The sequence below is a fragment of the Strigops habroptila genome, chromosome Z (assembly GCF_004027225.2).
Source record: "Strigops habroptila isolate Jane chromosome Z, bStrHab1.2.pri, whole genome shotgun sequence".
NCBI lineage: Eukaryota > Metazoa > Chordata > Aves > Psittaciformes > Psittacidae > Strigops > Strigops habroptila.
The window spans coordinates 36517948-36535343 of NC_044302.2; the positions used below are offsets into that span (position 1 = coordinate 36517948).

Below are 17396 nucleotides of genomic sequence, written 5' to 3' on the forward strand. Positions count from 1 at the left end.
AGACTTGGCTTTTCTGATTCTCACTTGCACTAGTTCCTCCTAGCTGGTAGGAAGAGCTGATATCCTAGCTGTGGTATGGCATCCAAAACAGTAAAACCAGCTGAGTTTGCTGGCTTGTATCATGATCCACATCTAACTTTTAAAAAGTTGTATCACACTGCTCTAAGTTGTAGTTCCCCACATCCTGGTGTCTGCTACAAATGATGTGGCAGTTCACTCCTGCAGCCATAAATGTGCATTTCAGATGGTGAAAAAAAGGAAAAAAAAAAAAAGAGTTAAAAACAGAGAACAAACTGTGCAGTAGAAGGTACAATCTTTCCTAAGTGCATTTCCGCTGTCCCTGGCAGGAAAGGTACATGGTGTCCAGAAAGTTATGAAGAGAAAAGATATACGTGTGAACAAAGATACTGAATATTTCCACTGTCTTTATCAAAATAAAAATGTTACACTAGGTGAAGACCTAGCTGAATGCAGACTTCCTTTGCTGGCTGGCACAGACCTGTATGTAAAGGTCTTTTCTCAAAAGACTGAGAGAAGACATGACTAATGGGAAGCTTGACCTGTGTTACCCCACCATGAGCCACAGTAGTGTGGGCATGTTTGGATTCCATGGGCTCCAGAATGTTGCTGCTCCTCCTTCCACAGGTCAGTCAGCTGGAGGGCAACCTCAAAGGTGGTGCAGAATCACACTTAGTATTTTTGGAAGTAAATTCACCAAAACAGGACACCAGTTTGCACAGCTGCCCCAAGGAATGGGCTTAGGGCACTATTCTGCCCTCAGTCCGTTCTTTTCATACACTCAGTGCAGATTGCAAGCAGTGCATGGCACTCACTGCAGCATGCAGTACCCACGCAACGACTTCTCAGGAAAATCTTCCTCCTCCTTCACTGGAGAATAGACTATTCTGTATTCAGATTTTGTTGCCCAAATGCTGACTTCTCTAATTTCTCAGCAGTTTGGGAAGAATGATTTATTGGCTGTTTGAAATGGTTTTTCAGGTATATTTATAGTGAAAACCTATAGCAAGCAGATAGTAAAAATCATGCTCTGTGTACCAGCACTCACTCATCTTTACAATGTGTTAAATTCAAACGCTACTCATTTGCTGAGTGAGGCTTCCCTTTATTTCACTAGTATTTTATGAGTTCCTGTCTTAAACTTCTGCAGGCAGATTAACCTCTAGTGTAATGCTATAAACAGAGTTACATTAGCTGTGAATTCAGGCTGCAGTTTTATTTTCCAGCAGGAGTATGTAAAAATAATTCTTTCTTTCTCCATGTGTATCCCCCTGAGTACTTTGAGTCATGTCTTTTTGTTTGAGTGACAACTTTTTTTTTTTCCCCACACTGGAGAATCAACACAGCAATAAAAGTTGCAAGCTATATATTAAGAAATTCGTTACGCAGCATGCACTCAGGCGTCATCGTGCTCTTAACTGTATAGATGAGACCTAACATACCAACTAGTTGTCATCTCTGTGAGCTGTTATAGACACAAGATTACAAGCTGAGGTCAGAATAGGGCCTGAGGAATTTTGCAGAATCACATGGGGGTTTTTTGTAGAAAGGCAAGAAGATGCTGTTAAGACACACATGAACTGGCAACAAAACTGGGTTTGTAATTAAACATTTCTGATGTGACTCTTCCAAACAAGTTATGATCTTTCATTTATTACTGTTGATACTAAGGAAGATGGAGAGACATGAATTTGACTGATGTACCACTTGGTGGATAAAGAATTGGCTGGATGGCTGCACGCAAAGAGTTGTGGTCAACAGCTCAGTGTCCATGTGGAGACCAGTGATGAGTGGCGTTCCTCAGCGATCAGTGTTGGGACTGATCCTGTTCAACATCCTTTCTCAGCGACATGGGCAGTGGGATTGATGCACCCTTAGCAAGTTTGCTGATGACACCAAACTGTGTGGTGCATTTGATACGCTGGAGGGAAGGGATGCCTTCCAGAGGCACCTTGACATGCTTGAGAGGTGGGCCAGTGCCAACCTCATTAAGTTCACAAGGCCAAGTGCAAAGTCCTGCACCTGGGTGGGGGCAATCCCAGGCACAGCTACAGGTTGGGCAGAGAAGTGATTGAGAGCAGCCCTGTAGAGAAGGCCTTGGGGGTGTTGGTTGATGGGAGCTCAACATGAGCCGGCTTCAGTGTGCACTCGCAGCCCAGAAACCAACCATATCCTGGCCTGCATCAAAAGGAGTGTGACCAGCAGGCCAAGGGAGGTGATCCTGCCCCTCTGCTCTGCTCTCATGAGACCCCACTTGGAGCACTGTGTGCAGTTCTGGTGTCCTCAACGTGAGAAGGACATAGAGCTGTTGGGGCAAGTGCAGAGGAGGGCCACGAGGTTGATAAGGGGGCTGGAGCACCTCCCGTATGAAGACAGGCTGAGAAAGTTGGGGCTGTTCAGCCTGGAGAAGAGAAGGCTGCGTGGAGAGCTCATAGCAGCCTTCCAGTATCTGAAGGGGGCCTATAAGGATGCCGGAGAGGGACTCTTCATCAGGGACTGTAGTGGTAGGACAAGGGGTAATGGCTTAAAACTTAAACAAGGAAGATTCAGTTTAGATATAAGGAAGAAAATTCTTCACTCTGAGGGTAGCAAGACACTGGCACAGGTTGCCCAGAGAAGCTGTGGCTGCCCCATCCCTGGCAGTGCTCAAGGCCAGGTTGCACAGGGCTTGGAGCAACCTGGTCTAGTGGAAGGTGTCCCTGCCCATGGCAGGGGGGTTGGAACTCGATGACCTTAAGGTCCCTTCCAACCCACTCTGTGATTCTATGGTAAGAGGAATCCTTACATTGTTAAGCTAAACAATTTAACTTTTCATATAATCATAAATGTGATGTGCTCTGACATGCCAACGCTGAATGTCGCAGAAACGGCTATAATGAAGTAGCATTAAGTGCCTTGTTTGCAGATGTACGGGACCCTAGGGATAGGCCACCGGCAGCCGCCGGCCGGCGGGCGCTGAGGGGTGGCGGGCGGGCCTCTGAGGGGACGCGGGCGCTGCAGGCGGGCGCTGAGAGGGGGCGGGCGCTGCAGGCGGGGGGTTAACGCCGCAGGACCCGCCTTCCGCCGCGTCTCCTATGAGCTCCTACTTGCGCGCCCTGGCCCGTACGTGACGCCACGACGCTGCGCGGTCTCCCTCGGTCGGCGCTCGTTTCTTCCGGGGTTAACGCCTTCCCGTTCCTCTCGCAGTCTTCGCGACACCACCTGGCGCCGCCTCGGGTTGTCGCCACCGGTCGCGGAACCATGTCGAGCTCCAGTAGCGTCTCCCCACGGCAGGCCGGTGGGCGCTCGGGTACTCCCGCTCCGGCCGGCCCCGCGGCTGGCCGCGGCCGAGGCAAGAGGCTGAAGGATATCCGCGTCGACGAGGAGGTGGAGATTGCGGTGAACCTCGCCCTCGAGCGGTTCCGGTATGGAGAGGAGAAAGGTGCGTCGCGGCAGCCCGGCCGTAGGGGAAAGAGGCGGAGTGGGGCAGGTGCGCCCGGGCGGACCCGTGGCGGCGGCCGGGCTGTGGGCTCCTGGTCTGGGCCGACGCCGAGTCAGGCCTGCAGCGGGGTGACGGGCATCTAGGCCCGGAGGCTCGGTATTGGTTCAGCAGCAGAAGCCGCTCCTCAGCCCCGTCCTGCCCGAATACTTCGCTTGCAGGTATGAATCGTAGAATAGTTTAGGTCGGAACTTTAAGATACAGTAGTCCTGTTGCTCACGGCAGAGTGTGATAGATTTGGAGATTTTAAAGCTTGTAGCGTTGAGATAATACGTCAAGGATACTGCCTGTTGTGTAGTTACATTTGCTTTTTTTGATACCTTTCTAGAAATGGAATTTCCTTCTTCTTTCACTAGTACTGAAAGAGCATTTGTCCACCGGCTCTGTCAGTCTCTTGGGCTGATATCTAAAAGTAAAGGGTAAGTTGAAGTCTGATTTTTATTTATTATTTTATTTTTTTGGTGCAAATGTATGACTAGTATTAAAATTATATGTGTTTCTAGCATATCCTGTGCTGTTGCAGGGAATAGTGCTAAAGACAAAAGTTTAAAAAGTGACATAAAACCAAGGATCTTTGTGCTTTGCGTTATATCTACTATGTGTACTAAAAAAACTTGTGATGTGCCTAGTTTGAGATAGCTTGCCCTTGTTTTGTGAATTTCATGGGTCCATGAAAAAGTCTTCTTACCAAGATCTGTTCTGGTCTTCATGCACTATTGTTTGCCCAACAGTTTTGCATAGAATCTCATACCTTGACAGATAAAGTATAACCTGGAGTACCATGTCCAAAGGAGTTTTTCTGTTGAGAAGTGCGGAAGCATGATGACATTTCTTTTTCTTACCTTGCTCTGATCTTTTGAAGATAAAACCCATGTTCATTGACCTGATGAGCTTGCTTGCAAGCTGAGAATTTGGTTCCCTTGGGAGTTCAGGTGCCAAAGCAACAGGAAAGGGAAAGTTACAGGAGTGTCACATATAACTTGCCTTTGTGTAAACTTTTGTAAATCCGTAGCAGCATTTGCTGCTCCTCATTTTTGGTCATACTTAATGATTCTTGCAAAAGTAGTGTAAAGTGCTAGTTCAATAAATACAAATAAGTGTATTCAGCACTGATTGTGTTGAATGTGTAGCTTGGTTTCAGAAGACCCTATTCGAGTATAGTGCTGTTCCAGTCTGAGTGGTATAGCTGATTTTTGCCACAGATGCCTGAGACAGTAAATTTGGCTTAACTTGCATATCTTTGCATGCTATTTTGGAAACATGGAGTGTTAGAAAGACTTGTCAGATGTGTGCAGATGCTTAGCAGGAACATGCTTGGGTTGTACAGTGCCTGTGCTTACAGGCTGTGCAGGTGTAGCAGGTAAACCCTTCTTGAATCCATCTTAATTCTTTTAGAAATTTGTAGCTGTCTCTGAGTGGTTCCCTAACAGATTCTGTAGTATTATTGGTAATTGTTTACACAGACTATTGCAAGTTGAAAGGGACCTGTAAGGATCGAGTCCAAATTCCTGGTCTTCGCAGACTACCTGACACTAAACCATATGACTAAGATCATCATCCATATGCTCCTTGAACACTGGCAGGCTTGGTGCTGTGAGCAGTTCCCTGGGGACCCTCTTCCGGAGACCACCCTCTCAGTGAAGAACCTTTTCCTGATGTCCAGCCTGAACTTCCCCTGGCAAAGCTTCTTGGTGTGACCTTCTGTGACCCTGAGAAGTCATTTTCAAAGTGTTCATACGTCATTGTAGCCCACGCACAAGATAGTTCATTTTCAAACATATTTACAACAGTTCTTTGCATTTTAGTATCAGAGTTCAGCCTGAGAACAAATGCAGTGTTATGGTTAAGTACTTTGTCTCTAATTCTGCGTTGTACATCTTTGATAACATCCTGGGAGTCTAATTTGTTTTACTGAATTTCATTAAGGCTTGGAATATCACTGCAAGGGTACCTGTTTATTATGTCTGTTTGTTGATAGGCATAACATAGCGATAGGCCTTTACAGAAAGGTAGCAGAAGAGTGTTATATTATGAAGGCCTAATCATAGGATTATGCTGGGTGTAGTCATCTGAAGTCTGCAGTGTCTGTGCTGAACTACCTTGTGTGAGTAGAGGGTGGTTTTTATGGGGAATATTGTGGATGCTTCTGTTATTTTTGTGTGTATTATGCTACATGGGACATTATTTGGAAGTTTCTAGATGTGGCATTATATGTAAAAATAATTTGGCAGCAATCTTGAAAGGTTTGGGTTGGAAGGGACCTTAAGGATCATCTAATTCCAAACCTTCTGCCGTGGGTAGGGACACCTTCCACTAGACCAGGTTGTTCCAAGCCTGGCCTTGAACACTTCCAAGGGTGGGGCAGCCACAACTTCTCTGTGGAACCTGTGCCAGTGTCTCACCATCCTCATAGTGAAGAATTTCTTCCTTATATCTAACCTAAATCTACCCTCTGTCAGCCTAAAGCTATTCCCCCTTGTCCTGTCACTACATACGCTTGTAAAAAGTCCCTCTCCAGATTTCTTGTAGTCTGAAAGACTCTTGTAAGGTTTCTCCAGAGCCTTCTCTTCTCCAGGCTGAACAAGCCCAGCTCTCTCAGCCTGTCTCCAGAGCAGAGGTGCTCCAGCCTTCACAGCGTCTCCACAGCCTCCTCTGGACTCACTCAAGCAGATCCATGTCCCTCCTTGTGTTGGAGGCCCCAGAACTGTATGCAGAACTGCAGGTGGGGTCTCATGACTATGGAGTAGAGGGGGAGAATCCCCTCCCTCGACCTGCTGGTCACGCTCCTTTTGATGCAGCCCAGCATATGTTTGGTTTCTGGGCTGCAAGCGCACACTGAAGCCAGCTCATACTGAGGTTCTCGTCAGCCAACACCTCCAAGTCCTTCTCCTCAGGGCTGCTCTTAATCTGTTCTCTGCCCAGCCTGTATTTGTGCTTGGGATTTAAGAATTATGGGTAAAGATCATTAAATTGATGTAAATAGGTTGCTTATTCCTAAAATTTTTTTTTTTTTTTTTTCCCCATCCCAGAAAAGGAGCAAATCGGTATCTGACTGTGAAGAAGAAGGATGGATCAGAACTACCACATGCAGTAATGACTTGTGCCTTGGCTCCCAGTACAAAACATGCTGTTCGGAATTTAATTCAGAGGTTTCCTGTAACAAACAAAGAACGAACAGAACTTCTGCCGAAGACTGAGCGAGGAAATGCATGTGCTGTTGAATCTGGTATGTTCAGTGTGTCTTCCAATATGCACTTGGGAATCAGCACTACATAAAAAAAATCCAACAACTCACAACCGAACCACAAAACAAACCACTTGTTTTCTTGTCTCTACCATCCCAACCGACACCGTCCCTAACAACAGACCCAATAATTTTCTTGACTTTCAATTGTTAATATAGGGTCTTTTAAAAATGGTGTCATGAGGAACTTAAGCAGTCATGTCACCCACGTTCCTGTGTCTCCCCTGTGCAAAGTTACTTTTGAACCTTTGGAAGGCCAGTTCCAAGCAAATTTATCTGGAAGTACATTTCTGAAGTGTAAGGTCCTACAAGTTCCATGAGGTGAGATGGGAAAGAGAAGTGTTACCATGACTATAAGAAAACCCTTAGGAGAAAATGAGGCTGGCTGTTCTTAGAGAAATTAATGGTCTTGATAAGTTTAGTTTTTGTTTTGTCATCTTCTAAAATAGATTTGGTCCCTCCAAGACTGCTATATAGACTTCTTGATTTCTAAGTACGAAAGAATTCAATGGAAGCCAAACTTCTGATATATTGTCGGGTTTTTTAAACAATGCTTTTAACAAGATTATTGCTTTAACAGTTACGAGTCTAAGAGTTATGTTGTGTTTCTGTTCACAAAGCTTGGTGTAGTGCATGCAAAACACTTGTACCAGCATGTCTCGTTTCATTGTATATTTCTGACTAACAATATTTCATGCTTTAAGTGCTTCCTTTGCTAGTTTTCTTTTTCAATTGTTTCAGTTCTTTAACAGGATTATTTAATGAACAGAGCAAAACTATAATAAAAGCGATTCCTTAAGTATGTAAGGCATAAGGTGATGAATACTGTAAAATTTATCTTTCTTCTCCAGAACGGTTTTTGGCTCTTTCAATCTGTTGGCATTGAAACTGCATCTGTCTTGGAAAGACAGTGCTTCTAATTGAATAAATCTGTTAATCCCATTAAATATGTATAATTGAATTTACAACAAGCTCTTCATTCTTTTGGAAAAATAATTATTGAAGAATTATAGAATAGCCTTTACGGTACTGAATTTGAAGTAGTCTTCTACAGAGACATGCAGGTACTTTGGCTACTTAAGCATTGCTTTCTAATACATGACACTGTGCTGCATGGGTTCAGGAGTCTAAGTACAGCGTGGTTCAATTTGTATGATAAGACAAATCTCATGGACTAGAGCATTAGGTTATGTAAAACTGACTGAAAGGTGGTCGAAAAAGACCGGGGAGGATGTGATAACAGGCATATGAAAAAGAAGTTGTTTTTTTCTAAGAAGACGTGCTTGTCAGTTTGGAATAACTTAAAGGCTTAACTGTACAGTGAATATTTCTAGGCACACTGTGGAGGTGTGAATGTGTAAACTTGATACAAAGTCTAGGAAAATATGCCAGGCTGCTTTTCTTGGGTTTAGTTTCTATTTCTGTTTTTGCTCTTCGTGACCTCTTTTGACTTTGAGCAATGCATTGGGATAGTCTGGTTTGTTCAAAATATCTATGAAAGTCGAAACTTCTTTGAACAATATTTATTTCAAGCACTGTAACAGAATGTGTTTTTATGAATATGGCTTTTAAATGTGTGATGGGTTTGTAACTTTGTCAGTAGGGGTGCATATAAAGTCAGGAATATTCATTTTTATGTACTGTTTGAAAGCAGTGTTTTAGTGACCTTTTGTATCTGTCTAAGTAAATTGATAACTTCTCTTTACAGAAAACAGAGAAGTGAACAAGACAAGTGGACGACTTAACAATGGTATACCCCAGGTTCCAGTGAAAAGAGGGGAATCAGAATTTGATTCCTTCAGGCAATCACTACCAGTTTTTGAAAAACAGGAAGAAATTGTCAAAATAATAAAGGACAGCAAAGTTGTTTTGATTGTAGGAGAGACTGGATCAGGAAAAACTACTCAAGTATGTTTCTTTAATGAAATAAAAAATAACAGTATTTATACAAAACTAATGCAAATTTTGTAATATTTCTGTAATATGGGATTTCCTTATGCTAATTTTAAAGCTTTTGTTTGCTATGTAGTTGAAAGTCTTGTGTTCTAATTCACTTTCTTGCTTTTGAAATACTATGCCAGCAGATGTGTACTAAAAGCATGAATAGTTCTGCACAATTTCCTGATAGATACTAGTTTTTCATTAAAATAATGTAAAATGTTGAAAGAAAGGTAGCTATGGTTTTCTGTAGCCCTTTTCCTTCCAAAGCTAGTTCTGCTCTTAGTGTCTAGAGTAGAATATTATTGTGTTAAATTCTTTTTTCTTTTTTACAGATTTTTCTGAAGCAGGAGAGGGATGCTCCAACTTTTGTAACTTTTTAACAGATTAAACTTAAAACCAGAAATTTATTTTCATGTACATTTACAATGATAATTCTATAGTGAATTCTATTGCAACCTGTGTAATATTGAGGTGGAGTTCAATTGTTTCACTGTGGCAAACAAGCTGACTTTATCAAACTAAAAAGTAAATTTGAACTACTTCTTTACAGATACCTCAGTTCCTTCTTGATGACTGTTACAAAACTGGAACTCCTTGCCGTATATTTTGCACTCAGCCAAGACGTTTGGCAGCAGTTGCTGTGGCTGAAAGAGTGGCAGCAGAAAGAAGAGAAAAGATTGGCCAGACAATTGGTTATCAGATCCGATTAGAAAGCAGGTATTACTTCTTAAAGTCAATTGATCTTGTGTTGGTATCTTTAGTCTTGTGTACATTTAAACCACAAATATATTTGAGATACAGCCTAGCACATAAAGTGTAGGTAGAATATGTTATTCCAGGTCATGGAATATTTAAGAGTGAAAAGGACAGTTTCTGTCCTGTATTTTGCAAGTTCATTTTCAGTATTCACTTTAAATAAGGGAATTTGAGGTGCTTTCTCTTGATTTCTTCTTGGGTGTTTTGTGGAATTCCGTGTCTTATTTTCAGATCAAGTCTACACTTTCCTCTCTTTTCCTCCCAACTTTTAACATGTATTGATCCAGAAGTTCTGCAGGCTTTAGACATAGATAGTAAGCCCACTGTGCTGTAACAAATGCTGTGTAGTGAAAATTCATAGGGGACATAAAAGGGAAAAAACCAACATTTTAAAGTGTATGATGAAGTTGAGCATTATTTGCTAGTATAGTTTGGGTTAAATTTACTCTGTTTCAGCTTTTATGTTTAAAGCATGAAGTGATACAAAAGTAGAGATTTCTAAGTCACCTGAGGAATTTGTTCCTAAAGTAGAGCAGGAAGGGATGAAAGTCTGAAGGTTGTGTGCAGTTTCTACATTCTGTGAACTGTGAAGGTAGTGGGATTTCCAGGAATGGGCAGCAGTTGGCCTATGAGTGAGAAGAAGATGGCAAAAGGTATAGCTGTTGCTTATATGGATGAAGATATCGCATAGCTAATGAAAATTAATGGACTTGAACAACAAAGCCAAGTTAAAAAAGAATTTGAATATGTGTACAAAAGCTTACAATGCTATTATGGGATTAAAAGAAGTAGTGGAGATGAATTGCAAATAAGGTGGATGTGTGGTATTCCAAATAATATATGGAAGTATTATGCTGGCTGAAGCAGAACAAAGTATACGTCAAATTAAAATGGAAGAATTACTGGAAGCAGTGCAGAAAATCCTGCTTAAGAAGAATCAACAGATTCAACTCATGAGAAAGATCAAAAAGGAGAGATGGCAATATTTTTGACTCTGGGCAAAAAAGATGTGGGCTGGAGGTGTTTACAATGATGATTTCTAGAAGGCTACTGAAGAAGAGAGAAGAGTAGAGATGGGTAAAGCAAGCATTTCCCTTTTGGATGTGTTCCTTGAATTTAATATGTGGGAGGATTTTTGAAAGGAGGGATGAATTCCAAACTTGGGAACAAATATGCATATGATAACTAGGGAGCTCACATCTTCCAGGAAAGAACTGTAGAGTACAATACAGAGCAACTTGTTGGTACTTAAGGTAGCAGTGCTGGAGAAAATAGTGGCAATTGCTGGTTTTACTTGCACAGCTAACTCTGCCACAGGTACTAGAATAGTAACGTTTTAAGATTTTGAAATTCTTGAAAAATTAAAGCATTTGAAAAGGATCAGCTGATTTCTTTGTGATTCAGTCAAGTACAGTGTATTGGGTTTGCGTGTCAAGGTTTTGGTAGCAGAGGTCTACCTGTGAGAAGCTGCTAGAAGTTTCCTCCGTGTCCAGCAGAACCAGTGCCAGCCGGCTCCAAGGAAGACCCATCACTGGCCAAGGACAAGCCCATCAGTGACAGCAGCAGAACCTCTGGGATAATGTATTTGAGAAGAGGCGGAGGGGGGAACCAAACAAAACCCACACCATGAAAAAACCCAACCAAACCATGCAGTTGCAGCTGGAGAGAAGAGTGAGAATACATGGCAGAAACAGCCCTGCAGCCAGTGCAGGAGGAGGGGAGGAAGTGCTCCAGGCACCAGAGCAGAGGTTCCCCTGCAGCCCATAGTACAGCCCATGGTGAAGCCCATGGTGAGGTAGGTTGTGCTGCTGCCACCCAGGGAGGTCCATGGTGGAGCAGATTCCACTTACAGCTCATGGAGGACCCCACACTAAAGCAGGGGGATGCCTGAAGTAGGCTGTTATCCCATGGGAAGCCTGTGCTGGAGCAGGGTCCTGCTAGGACCTGTGGCACCATGGAAACAGGAGACTGCACTAGAGAGCTTTGCTGCAGGACTTGTGATTCTGCAGGGATCCATGTTGGAGCAGTTCCTGAAGAACTGCAGCACAGTGGAGGGACTCACGTTGGAGAAGTTCATAGAAGACTGTCTCACGTGGGAGGGACCCCATGCTGGAGCAGGGGAAGAGTGTGAGGAGTTGTGGTGGTTTAATCCCAGGTGGCAACTAAATACCAAGCAGTCACTTACTTACTCCACCAATCCCACTCCAGGTGGGATGGGGAGAAGAATCAGGAGAAGGTAAAACCTGAGTGTTAAGAACTGTTTACTAGTTGAAGTAAATATAATAAAATAATAACAATAATAATAATAGGGAACAAAAAACCAGACTAAAATTCACGAAAACCAAGTGATGCAGAATATAATTGCTCACCACCCACTGACCAATACCCAGCCTGACCCAAGCAGCGATCAGTCCCTTCCGGGTAGCTCCCCCAGTTTATATACTGAGCATGATGTGCTGTGGTATGTGTCAGGCTAGTTTGTGTTAGGTCAGGTGTCCTGTCTCTGCTTCCTCCTGGTTTCCCATGCCCCTCCTCACTGGCAGAGCACAAGAGACCGAAAAGTCATCGATCAGGGTAGGTGCTACTGAGCAACAACTAAATCGTGAGTGTGTTATCAGCATTGTTCTCATACTGAAGCCAAAACACAGCACTGCACCAGCTACTAGGAAGAAAAATAACTATCACAGCTGGAAACCAGGAGAGAGTCCTCCCCCGAGGAGGAAGGAGTAGCAGAGACAGTGTGTGATGAACTGACTGCAAGCCCATTCCCTGTCCTCCTGTGCCACTGCGGGGGAGGAGGTAGAGAATCTGGGAGTAAAGTTAAGCCCAGTAACTGATGAATGATATCTCCCTGTCCTTATCTTGACCCACGAGCATTTCTTGGTATTTTCTCTCCTTTGTCTAGTTGAGGAAGAGGGGTGTGATAGAGCAGCTTTGGTGGGCTTCTGGTGTACAGCCAGGGTCAACCCACCCCACAGAGGCAAATACAAAAGACGCAAGCATATGCTGAAGAATTGGAATCTGTTTTTCCAATGCAGTCCATACTGAATTTTTGAGTAAATTAAGCAACATGGAGAGGTTCTCAAGGTTCTGTTTCACTTGCTTATTTGATTATATAAATTTGAATCTCACTTTGTTAGTAAACCCATTGTCTGAAGTTTTGGAACATAAGCATCAAGGTTCCTTAGGAACTCTCTGGAAATAGGCATAGTTTAAAAAACAAATAGTATGCATGAATTCTTTGGTGAGAGAACTGTAATTCTACTTCTGGTGAGCAGCTATTAAGTCCTTTAATTTTCAGTAAGTGGTGGAAAGCTAGCCACATATAAATGGTGCAGGAAACTGAAGAATCTTTATGAACTGTTCAATAGGGTTTCTCCAAAGACACTGTTAACATTTTGCACTAATGGCATACTACTTCGCACACTGATGGCAGGAGACAGCACTCTATCAACTGTGACGCATGTTATTGTGGTAAGAATCCTGCTGTATTTCATGTGAGCTCTTGCAGTATGTGTTACTTGTTAATTGGAAAGTGAGATCTTAGTTTTCTTTAGTAATTTGCTGAGCATATAAGGTGTTTTTGTTTGGTTAGAACCTGAATTAACATTGGAGCCTTACTGAGTCTTTATTGTAGCATGTACATTTTGGATTTTTTAAATTTTTTGGGGGGGGTAAAAGTGTCTTATTTTAAGTCCATGCCAATAATTAATTTTGGAATCATGATGCAGTTTTGGAGGACAGAGCTCTTAAGTTTTTACTGAACTGCCTCTGTCAGAAAGCAGAAAAGCCTTAGGGAGGCTGCTATGATTCAATGTAAGTGTGTCAGAATTTCTTGTATCGTGTACTTGTTTTAGCAATATCAGGTTTGCAGTCTGTTTGTTTGCCCAAATGTTTTTAAGATAATGAATCATCTAATTTTGAGCAAATTATTTAAGTCTATTTGCTTATGGTTATGCAAATATTTCTATTGTGGGGTTTGGTAAGTCAGTGGAACCAGAATGTTTACCACAAGTTCTTCCCAGCTGAAGACAGAAAAATTCGTAATTTTAGGTGCTTGTCTGTTAAACTAAATGGAAAAAAGTATGAGAATTATTTATACATTATTGGCTAAAGCCTAAAATGTTGTGCTTGTGTGCCTGCTTTGTAAGTTCATAATATAAACCAAAACAGAACACACCAGCAAAGATGATTAATCAGTCATGTACCTTAATTGGTGATAAGCCTTGTGCATGACAATGGATTGAAGCAATTTAACTTTTTTCTTATTGTTATCATACATTTCTTTAACTGTTCATCAGTTATGAAGTGAGAATTTATTAAAATAAGATGTGCAGGATGTGGGTTAGTGTCATTATCTTGAAAATGAGATTAAAATACAAGAATTAGAAAAGTTTCAGAAATTCACTTTAACCTCTGAAATCAAGTTATGTGTGACTTGTGCATTACCAGTGCAGTCTGCTCTAGAGTCTTTATAAAACATCTTGAAATATTTTTTTACTTCTGGATAGTTTTTTAAAAAATTCTTACTTAAGCTAGACTTACACTTCTAATGCATCTGTAATGTACTGGCAAATTATGTAATTTTTTTAAAAAGTTCATATTTGTAAAAAGTTATTATTTTGGATCTGTGATGTTTATCTGCTGTTTGTTTTTTGTTTTTTGTTTTCTGTTTTATTTTCCCCTTTTGTTATAGGATGAAGTACATGAGAGGGATAGGTTCAGTGACTTCTTGTTAATAAAACTGAGAGATGTGTTGCAAAAGCACACTAATTTAAAACTAATTATTTCTAGTGCTGCTCTAGATGCAAATCTCTTTATTAGGTATTTTGGAAGTTGCCCAGTAATACACAGTAAGTATTTTTGTACGCTCTTAAATCTGAGTATACCTGCCCTAGGACTTAGAGGTCTTATTAAACTGTAGTAAACCAATCTGAGTAAGGGAACATAGACTTACGGGGGGTGGTTTTTTGTTTGTTTGTTTTTTTGTTTGGTTTTTTTTTTTTTTTTTTTGTTTTTTTTTTTTTTGTTTCCTCTTCGCCCTCCTGGCTTACAAATTTTCTGCATGGTTGACCTCCTCTGGCACCTTGCAGTCCTCTTCTTTTCCAGCAATGATGGCAAAGTATAACTGTTTGAAAAGAAAGTTTTAAGAGAAATGCTTTCTTTTCAAAACAGTCAAGTAGACTGTCTGCATGTCAGCCTTTTTTAAGAATTTCAACAGTCTCAGGACATGGGTAGGATCACTTTCTTTAGAATCTTCTCTACAAACAATCTGTTTATTTTAGTGAATGCTCCTAAAAAAGAAGTCTGGTGGGTTTTTTTCAGATTAAAGTGTTTATTTCTAGTTCCCAGTTCTGAATTTCTGCCTAGTAAAATAAGGCTTGTAGATTGTTGGAGGCAAGAATCTGGAAATTACACAATTTCAATGTTTTCCAAATTTTTCTTTGGAGAAGAGAAATCTCAGCTATAATTGTTGTGTAGCTTTCCGGTTTACTCTTTTTGTAGTTTACTGTTCATTTGTTTATATGTTTATTCAGGAAATTCTGATGACAATTTCTTCAGTTTACCTGAGTGGTTATATTGTTATCACGTACTAGTCTTCACAGGCTAATCACAACTGAAAAGATACTTCCCCTTTTCCAATTTTGAGAATTAAGAATTAGAAGAAGAGGGTTTAGATACTTTGTTAATGTAATGAAAAAGATTTGATCCTCCTTCAGCGATATAGCTGACAAAATCCTGACCACAGAAACCAACATTTTATAGTTGTGGGTTCCTGTGGTACACAAGAGTTTGTGATCAGAGTTGGAAGATTTCCTATCAAGCTTCTAAAAGTATGTGAATTGTAGTTTGTTCTTTCTGAAAACGAGAAAAGTCCTGGGTGGCTTAAACTCAGCTATGGCAAATGTTTGCTAATGGACAACAAATCAGAATCTAGAGATTTTAATTCTTCCTGTAGAAAAGAATCCTTTAATGTCCATAAATAAGGTCTAGAAAACAGTGATATTGAAAAAGAAATCAGGGTGAATTATTAGAAGATAAAGACCACTGGAATGTCTCATTCATCAGGAAGTATTTAGTCAAGAACACCAAATTTGGCTGAGGTGATTGAGGAAAACTGAGAGAAGTCCCATCTCCTCATATACTCCTCATGAAATAAAGTAGTTTAATATAAAGGTGCCAATCTGCCTGTGGGATCTTACACTAAAGCTACTGTTACATTTTGTAATCCAGGTGGCAGTTTTACACAGTGAAATCTTTTTTGTAACCCTAAACAAAAATGGTTATTTTTTTTTCTCATTTTGATAAAAGTCCAATTAATAACTGTCAATCTTATGAGCATTTCTTGCTGTAACACTTAATAGAATTGAAGAGGTCAATGATAAACAAGGTACCCAGCTGGTGTTTCCCTTTTAAAATGTTGTTTTGCTTTATGTCCCAGAATTTTAAGAAAATAAACTCCAGTGAAGATACTCTTATAAGACATTTATTAATACTGTATGAATTATTTATACTTTCAGTACAAGGAAGACCTTTTGAAGTTAAAGAAATGTTTTTGGAGGACATTTTACGAAGCACTGGGTATACAAACAAAGAGATGGTAAAGTACAAAAAAGAGAAGCAGCGAGGTTGGTGGACTTCTTAATTATTAGGTTTGGCAGTGAGTCTCATTGATTGAACAAATAAATAGGATTATTCTCTGTTAAAATTCCATGGTCAAGATATTAAGTGAGACATGGTTAGATGACAGCAAGTATCTTCAAGTTCTCAGCGTCTACATTATTGAAGTAGATTATGTAACTTCAAAAAGAAAATTTTTCACTTTCTTTCAGTGGTTACATTCTGTTTGCTTTCAGTTGACAAATGTTATATTTTTCCTTATTAGCAAGGAGTTCGAAAACTATAGAAGCAGAAGATACTATGTGCTGACTTCTGGGTGAAAATTGAAGTGCAGCTATTAAAGAGGGCATGATTTTGTACATCTTGCACAGATGGGGTTCTCATTAGGAATGTTTTCACTGCATTCTTGAGATGTGGATGTATTCAGTATGTATCCCCAGAAGCATTACCACACTTGAATTTAATATGGTTGATTTTTCAGTTGGTTAAGTATATATATTATTTGAGATGCTTTCCTGACAACTGAAAGTAATGATCCTAGTCTGTATTAAAAAAAAAAAAAAAAAAGGAGTGAGCAAAACCCAAATTAGTTGTTTCATGCAGGAGCTATATCACTTCTCTTTGGCATTTCACTTCTGGACAAAGATCTGGACTGAGAATGGCATAGAATATATTTACTTAGGAAGCTTATTTGAATGCACTAAGTTGGAATCCTGGCGACTTAGGGGTTAAGCACCCAAATAGTATTTTTTGCCCTGTTCTTATAGCAGATGTTTGCAGTGGTGCACTTAGGTGCCCTTAATCATGAAATTTACATTGAACTGACAACAGAATTCTAGATTAAATAAAAGGAGGTTGAATAGGTAACTTTGTGACTTGATAAAAGTGGTTTTTGTAACTGAAAACAATGAATAATAAAAATGACTAAAACTTTTAAAAAAAAAAACAAAAAAACACCACACACCAAAACTTTATGCTTTCCAGAGGAGAAACAGCAAAGCAGTCTTACTGAGTGGTGTTCTGCTCATGAAAATAATAGCAAACTGGAATCTCAAAGACAAAGATCTGTCCCAAGTGCAACTGAGGAGTATAATCTGTTGGATGATGGTGGTGACACAGTACTTAATCAACTGGTAAGTTCTTCCTTTTGTTGGAAGAGATGTTTAAATCTGCATTGTATTATTACTACCCATATAAAAACTGTTTTCTAAAGATGTTACTCCTCTAGTGTGTCTAGAAGGATATTAACATATTTTAAAACTTTTTTTTTTATTAGCATGAATGGTCCTAGCTAAAGTGTGCTTTTCAGTTATGATGGTTGTACGTAGCTTTTGTTCA

General features: G+C 40.5%; 1 protein-coding gene across 2 annotated transcripts in view; it reads left to right on the top strand.

Annotated features, from left to right (window-relative positions):
- The first annotated feature begins 3131 nt into the window (after positions 1 to 3131).
- The window catches only part of YTHDC2 (YTH domain containing 2), a 32994-nt gene continuing 18729 nt past the window's right edge, over positions 3132 to 17396 (top strand). The window contains exons 1-9 of one of the 2 annotated variants that reach the window (XM_030469719.1): positions 3132 to 3439; positions 3825 to 3915; positions 6526 to 6740; positions 8446 to 8648; positions 9232 to 9398; positions 12809 to 12911; positions 14134 to 14290; positions 15959 to 16066; positions 17043 to 17191. In XM_030469719.1, coding sequence (XP_030325579.1) covers positions 3259 to 3439; positions 3825 to 3915; positions 6526 to 6740; positions 8446 to 8648; positions 9232 to 9398; positions 12809 to 12911; positions 14134 to 14290; positions 15959 to 16066; positions 17043 to 17191 — 1374 coding nt within the window. In that variant the 5' untranslated portion in view covers positions 3132 to 3258. The remainder of the gene's footprint in view (positions 3440 to 3824; positions 3916 to 6525; positions 6741 to 8445; positions 8649 to 9231; positions 9399 to 12808; positions 12912 to 14133; positions 14291 to 15958; positions 16067 to 17042; positions 17192 to 17396) is intronic. The other variant, XM_030469720.1, reaches the window with a different exon arrangement.